This window comes from Myxine glutinosa, chromosome 3, assembly GCF_964187855.1.
Source record: "Myxine glutinosa chromosome 3, kmMyxGlut1.1, whole genome shotgun sequence".
Classification (NCBI taxonomy): domain Eukaryota; kingdom Metazoa; phylum Chordata; class Myxini; order Myxiniformes; family Myxinidae; genus Myxine; species Myxine glutinosa.
Genome location: NC_136263.1, coordinates 133,852,734 through 133,867,626, shown reverse-complemented (window position 1 = coordinate 133,867,626; position 14,893 = coordinate 133,852,734). Strand labels below are relative to the sequence as shown.

At 46.3% G+C, this 14,893-nt stretch overlaps 1 protein-coding gene across 1 annotated transcript in view; it reads right to left on the bottom strand.

Annotated features, from left to right (window-relative positions):
- Window positions 1-14,893, bottom strand: part of LOC137423201 (protein CASP) — a 53,204-nt gene that overhangs the window by 9,005 nt on the left and 29,306 nt on the right. The window contains exons 13-16 of the mRNA XM_068110089.2: window positions 14,792-14,846; window positions 14,615-14,699; window positions 14,361-14,494; window positions 1,065-1,125 (exon numbers count right to left, since the gene is read on the bottom strand). Coding sequence (XP_067966190.2) covers window positions 1,065-1,125; window positions 14,361-14,494; window positions 14,615-14,699; window positions 14,792-14,846 — 335 coding nt within the window. The remainder of the gene's footprint in view (window positions 1-1,064; window positions 1,126-14,360; window positions 14,495-14,614; window positions 14,700-14,791; window positions 14,847-14,893) is intronic.

Genomic DNA, 14,893 nt, shown 5'->3' with positions numbered 1-14,893 from the left:
CTGAAGGGAAAGGTGTATGCTGCATGTGTGAGAAGTGTTATGATTTATGGGAGCGAGACATGGGTAATGAACGTAGAGCAGCAACGAAGGCTGGAAAGGGTGGAAATGCGAATGGCTCGATGGATGTGCGGAGTATCGTTGAGAGAGAGGAAGACAAATGATGAATTGCGAAAGATGATGGGAATATTGCCTGTGATTGATGCTGTGAAGAGGAACAGGTTGAGATGGTTTGGTCATGTATTGAGGAAGGATGAAAGTGACTGGTTGAGAAGAGTGATGGAAGTTAATGTAGAAGGAAGTAGAGGACGGGGAAGACCGAGAAAGACTTGGCTAAAGATGGTGGAAGAAGAAATGCGGGCAAGGGGGTTAACAAGGAGAGATGCAGAAAATAGGGCAAAATGGAGAAGATTGTCATGGGGACCGCAAGGCTAACCCCCGCTCTAGCAGGGAACATGGCCTTAAAATGCATGTTGTGTTGTTGTGTATCTTGGTTTCTTTATATCTCGATCAGTGGTGATGGTGGTTCGTGTGCAGCCACCCGGCTGCTGGTTGCATCATTTTTCTGTGGGTGCGTCTGCCGCTGATGCAATGCCTCTCTATAACCAGTTATCTGGTACTCATTTTGCCGACCTCGGAAGGATGACAGGCTGAGTCAACCCCACCTGGTGTTAATTCAACAGGATTCAAACGCAGGACCTTATGATCCCAAGCCCACTGCCCTAACCATTAGGCCAACACTAGGTGATATGATCAGCAAAGGTATTTGAATTTTCAACACCATTACATTCAGTGTCCTCTAGATTTAAGGGCTTTGTTGAATAGGCTTTGGGTCAACCTTTTTTATCTTGCATCTGAAGGCAACATCGAGAAGGCAAAGTACAAGTGTGATGCTGATATAAATATTTGCAAAACCGCATAACCTTTGCAGACTCAGTTTTGGATACTGGTCCATGGTAATGCCATGAAAAAAATCTCATACGAGGTACTTCATTTATTAATCATCTATCTCCAACTCTGTATGTGTCTCGCTGCAGATTCATCTTTCTACAGCTTGTTTGACTCACACATAAATCTTGTACTTGCTTCAACAACTGGTTCTGCAACCTTCTCTGCATCAGCCATTCCCTGACAGAGGGAGTATGCAAGAGACAAAGGAATCAGGAGAAGAGGGATTCATTTATAAATCACTTTGATGAATATGCTTAATCGTCAGAGATCAATTTTCATTGCATCACCAAAAAATAGTCACATTGGGATTATAAGCAACAAACCAAACTATCCAAGAGACATTGCGAATACAAAAAACAACAACAGGCGTTTTGATGGCCATTTTGGATCCGTAACGATCCGTAACACGATCGTAACAACGATCCGTAACACCAATTCGTCACCCAAAAATTTGCCATCACCAATTCATCATCAATCCCTCTTAAGGAGGAAGAGATGGAACAACAAACCACAATGTCACACCCACGTCATGATGCGTCTCACAATCCAAACATTTGCACAGAAAAATAACAACAACAAACCATGGCATGGTGTGGAGCACCGTCGTTACCTCAGGTGAGTGGATGCAAATGGTGCAAGGAGATTTCCATCCTATCTACCTTCTAAATGACATTAACACACTCTACACTACCCGGGGTCTTTCCCTGCCAATCCATTGGCCAACTTACTCTATGCGGTTTTAAGAACCAAATTCCCATTGACCAAACTGTGGTGCTTCATCAATTTGGGGTCTCACTCCCCCGATTCAACTCCCTGTGCCTTTGCACAATTTCAGGACTGGGTCGTGTGGCTCTCCCAGCAGGTCTACCCACCTGCACACCTCTACTACTGCAGTTGCCTCCGAGCTTACCTGCTCCTTACCCTAACCTATCTACCTGGGGAAGGCCCTCTGGCGCTCTCCCCACTCGGTGCCCTCTGGTACTGGGCTACCCGGGTCCGTCCTCTGGATCCTCGGGCCCCATCCACAACAACTCTACCGGCTCCCAGAGCCCACCTGCGGCCTCACCTGGCCGACATCCTAACAGTGGCGGAGTGCCCATTTAACTACACACACTAACAGACCACACGCCCAGCCATTTCCACGTCACTAATGCACCCATCCAAACACCATTCTTCCACACGCACCACAGATGCCAATATCCAACCACAATTTACCTACTCCCTCTACCTAACTCTTAAACTACCCTCCCCAGGTATTCGTGATAGGGGTCCACTTTTCCCACATTCACACCTTCGCACCATCCACTCCACTCCACAGTTTCCACCATACTCACTCCACACCATCCATTCCATACTCCATATATTCCAGACCATTTATTCCATACAACCATGCTCACCTGTATTTGCACACCTGTGCCATCACACCTGGTGCTTCCTGCACCCTCCTTCCTCCAGGACCATTTGCTCAACGCAACACGCAATCACCATTACTCAGTCATACACTGCTCCATACACCTGTTCACTTGCACACCTGTGCAATCACACCTGGTGCCTCCTGCACCCTCCTTCCTCCCAGGCTTCTTCAATCATTCAACACAATGCACAACCACAATTGTTCCTCATGAATTGAAATTGAAATTGAAATGAAATTGAATGTGAAATGTGAATTGAACAGGTGCACTGCTCCATACACTTCCACGCTCAATACAACTCACAATCACCTCACACTTTTCACAATACACTTCCGGATACACTTTCGATTCTCAAACACACGGCATCATCTGGTCTACCTGGTTTCCCTTCTAACTTGGTGCTCCCCATCTTCCCTTTAAACTAAGCACATCCCACGTCATTATCATCCATTCTAACCTCTCTATGTCCCCGACTACCTGTCCAATGTTGCTACTTAAATCTACAGTTACCTATGGTCATCTCTAGGTCCCTATACATTATCCTAACCCTCCCTCGGCGAGCTTACACTGCCATAAACCCCATAGCTATTGCTCATGTGCCCCGTTGTGAGGGATGGCAGAGTTGCCATCCCACCACATCGGGCATCTTCTACTATCATTATCAATTTGGTCCATCCAATTTCCTGCAAATCAAAATTTGCCAGTCACTGCCAATCATTCTACCAATCATTTGCCAATCCTTCTACCAATCCCATTCACTATTCCCAAATTTCGAATCCAAAACACTATTATCATCACAGTCCGCTATATCTGTGCCTCGGTGCGTCGTTACATCATTAAAACTTGGCTTCGCAAAGCCGAGCAATGAATTCGGGTGGTTGGGTCGCCTGCAGGTTGAATCCGTCCGGCATTCGGTTCAAGGGAGGCGGTTTGGTCGGGCCGAGATTCCACACACCATCTCGGCGCGGAACCTTGCGGCCTCCGGCCCAATGGCTCAATCTCGCCCGGTCGGAAACCCGTCCCCACGAGGGGGCGAAGATCCGACCTGGCCCCCCTCCCCCGGAATCGCGCCGATCGCCGCTCTGACGCGGCACCGATCATTCAGTGCGGGACACGGCCCGAATCGCACACGACGCTCCGAAGAGCGACGCGCTTACGGTCCCGGCCGGTCCTCGCTGCAAACAAAGCGCACCGCGCCCCGAGTGCTCGCCTCGGCTATCCGTCGCCCTAACTGCTAACCCGGTTAACTTCGATGCTTCACTTGCAGGCTCACACGCATACGCGACCCTTTTCACCCTCACAAAACCCGGCGTCTCGGCGCCTCCAGTGCATCCCACACACTCCGTCCATTCCACTACCGCACTCCCTGTTACACACCACACCTCTCGCGCACACTCGCCGTTCGCACACTTCCTTAACACACCTTGCGCTCCGCCTTGTGCACTCTCCCTCAGTACGTACTCCGTACCACTCACCATGGGCGTGCACTCTCGCATCCACCCACTCACGCGCTTCCATGGGCTCTCCCACACCCGCGCCACAACCAACTCAGGTGTGCTTTCGCGATCCCAAGCGCGCGACAATTCTCTTCGCGCCAAACATCCTTCTACAAAATCTCCCCGCACAACATACAGCACGACTCACCTGGGGGATCCTTTTCTCCACGCGCACCTGCAAATCTTTATAAGGATTAGCAAGTACGGCATCAGGATGTGAATTCAGACTTTGTACATTATCCATTCCTCCCTGCCGCGAGTGCTTTTCCAAGCCCCTGGTCTCTCCAATTTCAATTCCCACTACTTTTTCTTTCTCTTTGACGACCGCTGGCTTTATTAAAATTCCCTGTACTTCAGCGGTCGCTGGCTGCCCCAAACCCCGGGTCGCGATATCTATACCCGTCCAGTTACCTGTGCTTTTCTCCGACTCACTCAACCTGCGCTCCTCGAGTCGCGTTACCTCCTCGTGCACCCGTGGGACCTGCTCGCCTAACCTGCGGTCTCTGTTCTCCCCCATTTCTTTTTTTTGGTCACCCATTCTGTTTTCCATTCCCTCTCTATCGGCCCTCATTTCACCCGTTATTGCTTCAATTTGGTCTCCCAATTTCTGCCTCATTCCCCTGAAATTATCGTCTGTCTTTACCATGAAGGCTATCATCTGCTTCATAAACAGGTCCAAGTTCATTGGTGGCGCGGGCTCAGCTGCCGCAACCACGTGCGAGCCGCCATTTTGTGCCTCTACAACCACGTGCGCGAGGGCGCCATCTTGTGCACCTGATACCCCCTCAACCACATCCTCCTTTCTCTCCTCCTCCATTATTACTCCCACCTCCTCCATGGGGTCCTGGGTTGGTTCTAACCCCTCTTCTAATTCACCCACCAGCATCCGATCGCCTTGACTATCCATGGCACGATTTTAAATTTAGGATGTTAAATAAAATTCCGGGCCACTCATAATTTGAGTGCGCTAGGCGCACTTCAGGTCCGAATCTCGCTCCTGACACCAATTGTTACGGATCTCTACGTCGGCCTTTTTCCCCTTAAGAAGGGGGGATTAATCCCCTTGTTTATGACGGACCGACGTGAGTCCTGAAGTTGCGCAGCTCCCTCCAGGGAGGCAGGTGAGCAACCCCGTTCGCGACCGCGGACAAGATGTTAATTGCCGAGCGGATTAGCAGCCGCGGCACGAACCATTAGCAAGTAACTGACCCGATTCTTAAACGTAGGCCAAATCGTGCCACAGGTATCCAATGGGGAAATCACTAAGATGAAACGGATGTAAAGGAAAGAAAGGCAAGGTAGGAAGAACAAATATAATTTATTACGAACTATTATGTACACAATCAAAAGTAACCAATGAGAAGGAAAGATACGAAAATAAAGACAGAAAGATGGAAGGACCAGAAGACACAGTGCAATTTCTAGCTTATACAGACTTACTTATACCCCAGGACAACATAAAAGACGGACGACAATCAGACTTACACGGGGGGATGATGATCGGGATGAAGGGCACAAATGGCTGGAAGGGGAAGAAGGTTCAGGTTGGAGCTTGCTCCCGCACGGGACGTCGGGCTCGACCTCGACGGCCACCGATCCCACAGCAATCGGTTCCCGCGTAGCAGCGGGTCGAAGCTGCGTGTCACAGGGGGGCCGGACTACGGAGGTCTCAAAGCTGCGGTTTATCCCTCAATGCCGCCGCTCCTCCTCCACTGGGCTCAATTCCACTCTCGGTGGACTGCTCAACCAGCTCCTCCTCCACTGAACTCAGCAACTCTGGTGGACTCCTTCACTGAAACTCAACTTGCTCCCGGTGGACTGCTTTTGGTGAACTCTTACGCGCTTTTTATCTGCTCGTGGGGGCTTCCTTGGTCATCTGCTTAAGCAGTCCCTCCCAACTTCCTTTTATAAGGCGCGTGGCGATCAAGCCGCCGGCCTTTTAGAAACGCCCATCGGTGAGCTCGCCTCGGCCTGGATTGGTCGCGAGGGCTCACCGATCCCGCCCCCTTGATGAGGCGTTGGCAAAGCCATGCCTTGTTCCTGGCGCTTGGTTGACTCCTCCCACCTTCTTCTCCGAGTAAGAGCACATGGCAATGGCGGCGAATGCAGTTGGCAATAGAGGCTTTGAGGGAATGAAAGGGATTCTATCTTATTTCAATTCGGTGCAATGCAGAGTCAATTAATGGGAGACACAGCCTTAAACTAATACACATAATAAGGAAATAACTATTTAGAAGGGTATATGGTGGCCTGCGTGTATGTATATGGACTAACTAAGAGAACGACCTTTGACCTTTACACACAAACCAGAGATATTTACAAGGAATCATTACACTACTTAGACGGTGATATTTACACAAAAAAAACACAGGATTCTCAAATCCGCAACACGATCCAAGAGACATTGCGAATACAAAAAAGAACAACAGGCGTTTTGAAGGCCATTTTCCCTGCTAGAGCGGGGGTTAGCCTTCCGGGCCCCATGACAATCTTCTCCATTTTACCCTATTTTCTGCATCTCCCCTTGTTAACCCCCTTGCCCGCATTTCTTCTTCCACCATCTTTAGCCAAGTCTTTATCGGTCTTCCCCATCCTCTACTTCCTTCTACATTAATTTCCATCACTCTTACCACCCAGCCACTTTCATCCTTCCTCAACACATGACCAAACCATCTCAATCTGTTTCTCTTCATAGCATCCATCACAGGCTCTATTCCCATCATCTTTCGCAATTCATCATTTGTCTTCCTCTCTCTCAACGATACTCCACACATCCACCGAACCATTCGCATTTCCACCCTTTCCAGCCTTCGTTGCTGCTCTACGTTCATTACCCATGTCTCGCTCCCATAAATCATAACACTTCTCACACATGCAGCATACACCTTTCCCTTCATCTTCAACAACACTCCCCTCCTCATCAGCACGCCACTCAGTTCCCGAAACTTCTTCCACACACATCTCACTCTAGCAGCCATCGCTGAGTCTGATCCACCTTCTTTATTCAGCATGTCTCCTAGGTAGCAAAATGTTTTCACGCCTTCCAGCTTCACACTGTCTCCAAGATCCAACTCAACATTTCCTCCATCTGAAGCTCCCTCTGTGCACACCTTACACTTGAATGTTGCTGCCACACTGGTTAATGACCCTCTCAGACCACTATATTTTTGATGAACCCACTCAGCGCACATTGTACATTGAATGGAGTTCACTCCGACATCCTTCCTGCACACAGCACACGGCCACTTCCAAGTTCTTTCCACCTCACCACATGCTTTACCGCTTGCCATCACCTTTGTCTTTCCGATATTCCCCTTCAGACCTTTCGCCTCCATACATTCCTTCCACTTGTTCATCTTCTCCTTCAGTCCATCCATATTCTCCGCAATCAACACCAGATCATCTGCATACAACAACTCCCACAGATAACCCTCCTTTACGTTCCGAGCCAGCACCTCAATCACAGCTACAAATAGTGGTGGACTTAGTACCGACCTCTGATGCACTCCCACCTTCACCTCAAACTCACCACTGTTCCCGTCCTTCGTCCGTACAGCTATGTGCGCTCTCTCGTACATTGCCACCACTACTCTGATCAACCATTCCTCCACTCCTAACTTCCTCAATGCACATGTCATTACCTCAGGTGGAACCCTATCAAATGCTTTCTCCAGATCAACAAACCCAAGAAACAACTTCTTCTTCTTCTCCATGTACTTCCCCTGCAACTGCCTTTCAATAAAAAGCGCGTCTGTCGTTTCTCTTCCTGGCATTAATCCAAACTGCATTTTGTCAATCTTCACTTCCTTCCTTATCCTCCTCTCCAACACCCTTTCCAATACCTTCATTCCATGCTCCAATAACTTTATTGCTCGATACGAGCCACAGTCCAGAGTGTCACCTTTCCCCTTGTATAGAGGGACGAGGGTACTCAGTTCCCAATGCAATGCAATGCGGCCTTCTTTCACCACCAGATTACAGATCTCTGTCATTCTCTTCACGCCCCAACTTCCTGCTGCCTTCAACATATCTCCCACAACTCCCGTCGGCCCTCCCGCTTTTCTACTCTTCATTGCTTTTATCGCTCCCTCAACTTCCTTCTCAGTTATCTTCTCTGCCGGTCCTAAAACTGGGTTTCTCTCTATGTTGCCATCCCATTCATTATCTGCATTCAACCGCATTTCCATATATCTCTTCCATCTTCCTTTAATTCCATCTGGGTCCACAACGATTTGTCCCACTTCATCCTTCAAGCAACTCACCCCCATCACATCACACCTCTCTTTTGCTATCTGCTTTGCAATCCTGAATACCGCTCTCCGACACTCTTCCGAATCCAAGCGTTCTCCGAACATTTTCCTCCATGTCTCCTGCGCCTTTGCTACCTCTTTCTTTGCAGCCTTCTTGGCTGCCTTATAACTTTCATGCTCTGCCTCTTCTGCGAATTGGGAATATAGTTGGCAATTGCAAAATTAAATAAACTCAAAACAAAAACACAACAGCACAACCAACTCGGTGTTTTCTCAAAAGAGGCAAAGACTAAGAAAATCCAAAGTTTCAGTTCAGAAAGTCCAACTAACTAGACTCTGTGGCAACAAGGTTAGGACATTTATTTTGAGTCTGGAAGATCGGTCATTGATTCTGACCCTGGCCAAGTCATACCAAAGACTAAACATGTTACATGCTGATTCCTTGCTTGACACTCAGCATTTAACTGATAGAGCATGGAAAACCCCAAAGGGTTGGCAGGAAATTCCTCCTGGATTTCCCCACCGAGTGGAGAGAAAAGTAAGTCAAAAAAGCCTGCAGCTAGCATCGCTGGGACCGAGAGTGCTTTGGGAAATTATGCCCGCCCCCTACTCCCCCCCCCCCCCCCCCCCAGCTTAGTGGGATGTGTTAGTCTGAAGTCATGTATTTGTCTACATGTGTATGTATGATTGTTTGTGCAACTCTACGAGCATTGGACCCTGATAGTAAGGGAAACATATGAAAATCTGTTAACTAAATGGTTACCAAAAAATTTCTTCACCAATATGTTTGTAAAGGTGTGTAATAACATGTGTTAAAATGTTGAAGGTCAACTCCCGTGGGAAACCCAGAAAAAAAGCTGTTGAATTCGGGTACCGAAAAATTATTTTCGAGAATTTTTATTTTTTTAAATCGGCCCTTAAGTAACTTATGAGGGGTCAAATAAGGGTTTTTCATGATTCTGAGTTGATTGTTAACATTTATATTTCACCACAGACACTCCTTTGTGGAAAAATAATTTTTAAATATATCTCATTTTCTACTTTGCAGGACATGGAGTCTAGCAATATGGATGAAGACGTTACTCCACCTGTGCTTAATTGCTTCATCTGTGCACGCTCGGATACACCAGCTGAAAGGCTCATACAGGCAACTCCAAAGGGATACTCAACTTTATTGAAACAAGCAGAAACTGTCGAAAATGTTACTGTTGTGGAACGTATGAAGGAGGCTCAAAAGGAAGGAAAACTGAGGTACCACCAGAAGTGTAAAAATGATCTGTACAACAACTTTGTTGCAACCACCAAGAAGTCAGCTCAAGCATCAAAGGCAGAGAAAGAGTCATCAAGGTTGAAGAGAAGACGCACTACTTGTGAGTTCAGTTCATCAACTGGCTGCAGTTCTAGAAGATCACAGTCAGTTGACCTCCTGTATAAGGATGTATGCATTCTTTGCAACCAACCAGCCCAGCTCTACAAAAATAATCCAGCACAAGCTAGAAAGAAATACAGAGTGCCAGATAATTTGACTGCAGATACACTGAAGGCAAGCTTGCTGAAGACAGCACGGAGTCGCGGGGATGACTGGGGCACTGAAGTCACTGGACGCCTGGAAGGGATCAACGACTTGGTAGCAGAAGAAACACTGTACCATTTGCGATGCAAACTTATGTTTGCGAGAGGTGACAGTTTGTCCAAGACTGATGAGGAAGGAAAAAGGAAGAGAGGACAGAGGAGTATTGATGAGGAGCGAGAGGCAGTTTTTATTGAATTCTGCGAATGGTTAGACTCAGAATTAGAGCATGGGGTAATGAACATGGACGAAGTCCATGAAAAGCTGCAGGAGTTTGATCAGTCACCAGAGAAGAGCCTTTCTTATTCAAAGCATTGGCTAAAGATAAAACTTCTAGAGAAATACGAAGACACCTTGTATTTCACAACACAGGAAAGAAGGGCAGATGTACTCTGTCTCAAAGATGGCACCGACAATATTCTGCAAGCGCATCATGCTAATCTTGACCATGGAGATGAGAAGACTCAGATCATAAAGACGGCACTCAAGTTCATATCCAATGATATTGCCTTGATTGATTTAGGTCCAAAGTCATACCCCACCACACACAGTATGATTGACATCGATAGTCAGCTGACACTTGTTCCTGCAAGCCTTCAGATGTTCTTGAGACCGATTGTCAAGACAGACGAAAGAGTTGCCGTTTGGGGGCAGAATTTTATTAAGGCCTGTCGACCTCGGTCTGGAGTATTGCCACACCAAATGGGGCTTGCCATACAACTTGATCATATAATTGGGTCAAAATGGATGCTCAACAAGTTCCACCGGCTGGGATACACTGAGTCTTACACGGAGACACAAAACTACAAATACTGCTTCCTTAATAGTAGGAGTGGAGATGATGTTCCAGATACTTCTGGCACTCTTGACACCATTGTGGAGGAAACCGATGAACAGATCAATGATGAGGTTGCGGTTGATGCTGCGCTTGAGGATCAATCAGTGATGACAGCCAAAGTGCCAGCCAGTGAAAGTGAATTGTCAAGTAATGATCAGGTGGTCTTTATGGAGGTTGGGGAAACAAACAATGCAGTCACTCAGTTTGTTGGAGACAATATAGATTTAAACATTGTCTCTATTCACGGAAACACTCCCTTTCACTCAATGGGTTGGATCGAAGTCACCTCTCCGGCACCACCTTTGCCAGATCCACAGACAACAGCAGCTTTCCCCCGGGTGAAGTTGAAGGCACTCGACAAAGCTAAGATCCTGAGAGGAACTGAAGTAAAGATTATTCCATTTACGAACAGGAAACAGATAGGAACGAACGCGATCATGTTTCTCCCCCTCGCTGAGCTTTCCTCCTCCCTGGCTCATGATCAGCCACTCCTCACTCCAGGTGACACACTCTGGGCAGCGGGGTGGGTGATCAAACCAGAGACTCTACCTCCAACAGAGGGTGCAGCTGCACAACATTCACTCCGTGCCTACCTGCAGACCCGGGACTGGATCCTTCTACAGAGCATGTCTCTGAACCCCAGTGACTATGGATGGACAATAGGTGTGCATGGGTATGAGCCAGTTCCAACACTGGACCCCACGGCTCCTGAGGAGCTATTGCAGTTCACGAGCTGTAATTGTCATGGAGATTGCAGCAACCGGCGATGCAGCTGCAAGAAGAATGGCGTCACGTGCATCTCGGCCTGTGGAGTCTGTAATGGCATTACATGCAGAAACTGCAGTTATGATGTTGTTGAGTCTGAAGAAGACATAGACAATGACTGTTGAAACTTCTGACATTGTGAATGAGAAATAACTCTTGAGTATTATATATGTATGTGAAATAAAAGCTACTTTGTGTGTAAATGTAAAAGTGAAAATATAAATGTTAACAATCAACTCAGAATCATGAAAAACCCTTATTTGACCCCTCATAAGTTACTTAAGGGCCGATTAAAAAAAATAAAAATTCTCGAAAATCATTTTTCGGTACCCGAATTCAACAGCTTTTTTTCTGGGTTTCCCACGGGAGTTGACCTTCAACATTTTAACACATGTTATTACACACCTTTACAAACATATTGGTGAAGAAATTTTTTGGTAACAATTTAGTTAACAGATTTGTGAAATATCTCATAAAATGCCCTTACTATGAAAATCCCCCTCACAAAAAAAAAAGTAGCCTTAATCGGGAATACCACAGGCTGTCAGGATCACCTCGTCTTAGATGTTTAAACAGCAAGTAATCTCAAGAAGTGGAGGAAAACTACAGGAGATAAATGCTGTAAGTGTAGACCTATTGGGATTTTTATGCCTCTGCCGCCGAAGTTGCCAGAGGCATTATGTTTTTGGGTTTTCCGTCCGGCTGTCCGTCCGTCCGTGATAGGTTTTCGTTACCGCCACAACTTAAGAACAGCTGAAGGGATCCCAGTCAAACTTGGATCCCTTCAGCATGTATAATAAGGCCCAATCGGCCTGTATAATAAGGTCAGCATGTATAATAAGGTGCAGGCATGTATAATAAGGTAAAGATGAGCTGATTCGATTTTGGGGTCAAGACGTCAAAGGTCATGTGAGGTAACAAACCTGTTATCACGATAACTTGTGAACCAGTGATGGGATTTTGACCAAAGTTGGTACGAGTATGTATTATGATGCAAAGATGAACTGATTTGATTTTGGGTCAAGAGGGCAAAGGTCAGAGTCTGTGATTGGTTTATAACTTGAGAACAGCTGATAGGATCCAAGTCAAACTTGGTATGGGTATGCATAATGAGGCAAAGATGAACCGATTAGATTTTGGGGTCAAAAGGTAAAATGTCAGATGTCCTGTTATGTAAAAATTTGGTTACCGAGGGAACTTTTGAACCAGTCATGGGAATTTTAACAAGCTTAGCACAAATATATATTATGCAAAGATGAACTGATTGAATTATGGCATCAAGAGGTCAAGGGTCAGATTCTAATAGGTCTTTGTCACCGCAATAACTTAAGAACGACTGAAGGGATTTAAATCAAACTTGGTACATGTATGTATCATGATGTACACATAATCTGATATTTTGTGTTCAAGAGGTCAAAAGTCAGAGGTCATGTTAAGTAAAAATTATTTCGTTACTGTGATAACTTAAGAACTGCTGAAGGGATCCAAGTCAAACTTGGTACAAGAATGTATAATGATGTAATATAGTGGGCGAAGGCATATTGGTCAATATCGCGACGTCAACGAGTGCCATTCTAGTTGAAACATATATAAGGTGTTTGTGAAGTCATTGAGAGAACGTAGCAAAACAAGCATTCTGAGTATTGCGCTGCAATACATGTCCCCTACCGGCAGTCTGTCGTCCGGAAAACTGTTGGGGAAATTACCAAAGTTCAAAGTGCCATAACTTTGTCAAAAATGATCGAAACGTCGTGAAGTTCGAACTTGATCTGTAAAGTCTTATCATGAGGAAACCATGTACCAAGTTTGAAATCATTAGCATTAAGAGTTTAGAAAAAAAGTCCGGAAAACTGTTCTTTGCGTGACGGACTGACAGACTGACAGACTGAGGGACGGAGTGCAAACCTATAGTCCCCTCCGATGTACACCGGTAGGGGACTAATAATAAGGTGTTAACTCAAATGAAGGCATCCAAAGAACAGTTCAGCACTCTTAATGAAGAAATATAACCCAGGACCTCTCAAAGATAAGAAAGAGAGGCCCTTCACAGGCCAAATAAAGAGCAAATCCTCAAGAGATCCTGTATGCAACTAATGAATCCAACCTGGCCAGTGAATCCCAGGAGGCCGATGGACGTTGCCCAGACTGTGCCAACTGATCACACTTGATGTGATGTTATGGTCAGATAAAGCAAATATAGTGATGCTAGGAGTGTCAACTATCTTTGGAGGCTTGGGGAGGGGGGGGGGCGGGGCGGGGTGTTGATGGGGAACATAAGCACATGATGAAGAAGGAACCACCTTTAGAGGCCATTTTCCCCCGCAGAGCAGGGGTTGGCCTTTTTTGGGAACCGTGGTCCCCTTTTTGAAGCATTGTTTTATGGCCGGATCCCCTTCCTGCCGCCAACCCTGTTAGTCACCCCTTGCGACACACAGGGAATTACCAGTGAACGGGTACTCAATTTGCCGACCTCGTTTGGATGACAGGCTGAGTCAACCCCCCTGGTGTTAATTCAGCGATCGACCGGGATTCGAACCCAGGATCCTAGGATCCCAAGCCGGCACCCTAACCGCTAAGCCAACACCAGGCTACATGATGAAGAAGTATACAGAAATCACAAATGAATGTGAATGAAGAAAGTGGAGGAAACATTGCTTCTCTGTGGAATTTGACGGTAGAGGTTTGGCAATTTCTTTAGTAGATGATCAATGAACAGGAGGTCAAAGAAGAGAGCAGTGGGGGCGACAATGGGGATTTGACAAAATTATACATCTGTAGTAGTAATCATACAGTAGAGCGAAGAGTCACCTCAGCAAGAAGAGGTGGTGACTGTGTGCTCACCCTCAACTATGCAGATCATGTCGAGGATAAAAGGGCAAAATCGACCTGGTGGAGGTACTTTGACTGATAATCTGGTTGTTGGGTATAAGCTGTTAACATTCTCACACAGGGACCTACCTGTCTATAAGACGAGGGGGGTTGGTGGGGGCGGGGGAGAGAGAAACAGGACAAATTTGGCAGTGGTGGCGAATAGAAAAAGAAAAGAAAATGAGAAAATAAAAGCAACTATTACTTTCTTACCTCTGCTTCTGTTCTTTTGCCAATTAGTGGTAGTGTCATCTGGAGGTCATGCTCCAGCCGACCAATTAACTCCTTTTGGTCTGAAGCAACCTTTTCAACTTCTTTATATCGAGTTTCGAGATCAATAAACTGAGCTGGAAAGGAAAAAAAAAAAAATCAATCCCCTTTTGTGTCTGCTCCCTTTCCCGTTTCACATATTTACTTTACTCAATGTACCGCACTCTCATTTTCTGTCATACGCTATTGCAACTTACCCGCACTTTCTCCAGCAGAAGCTCGCAGGGCTGCCAGCTCATCTTGTAATCGCCTGCTTCTTTCCAACAATAATACTTCTAATGGCTGCGTATGAGGAAATGTGTTGGAAAATATAGACATGGTATAAACTATGTTCTTTATGAAAGAAAGTCAAAAACCAAAGAGGAAAGATTCACCTCCCCCTCTCCTTCTTCTTCCGATTTATGAGCAAGTTCCACAGAGCGAAGCAGCCTACAAGGAGAGGTAACCAACTTACTTTTTTATACTGTGTTTATTAA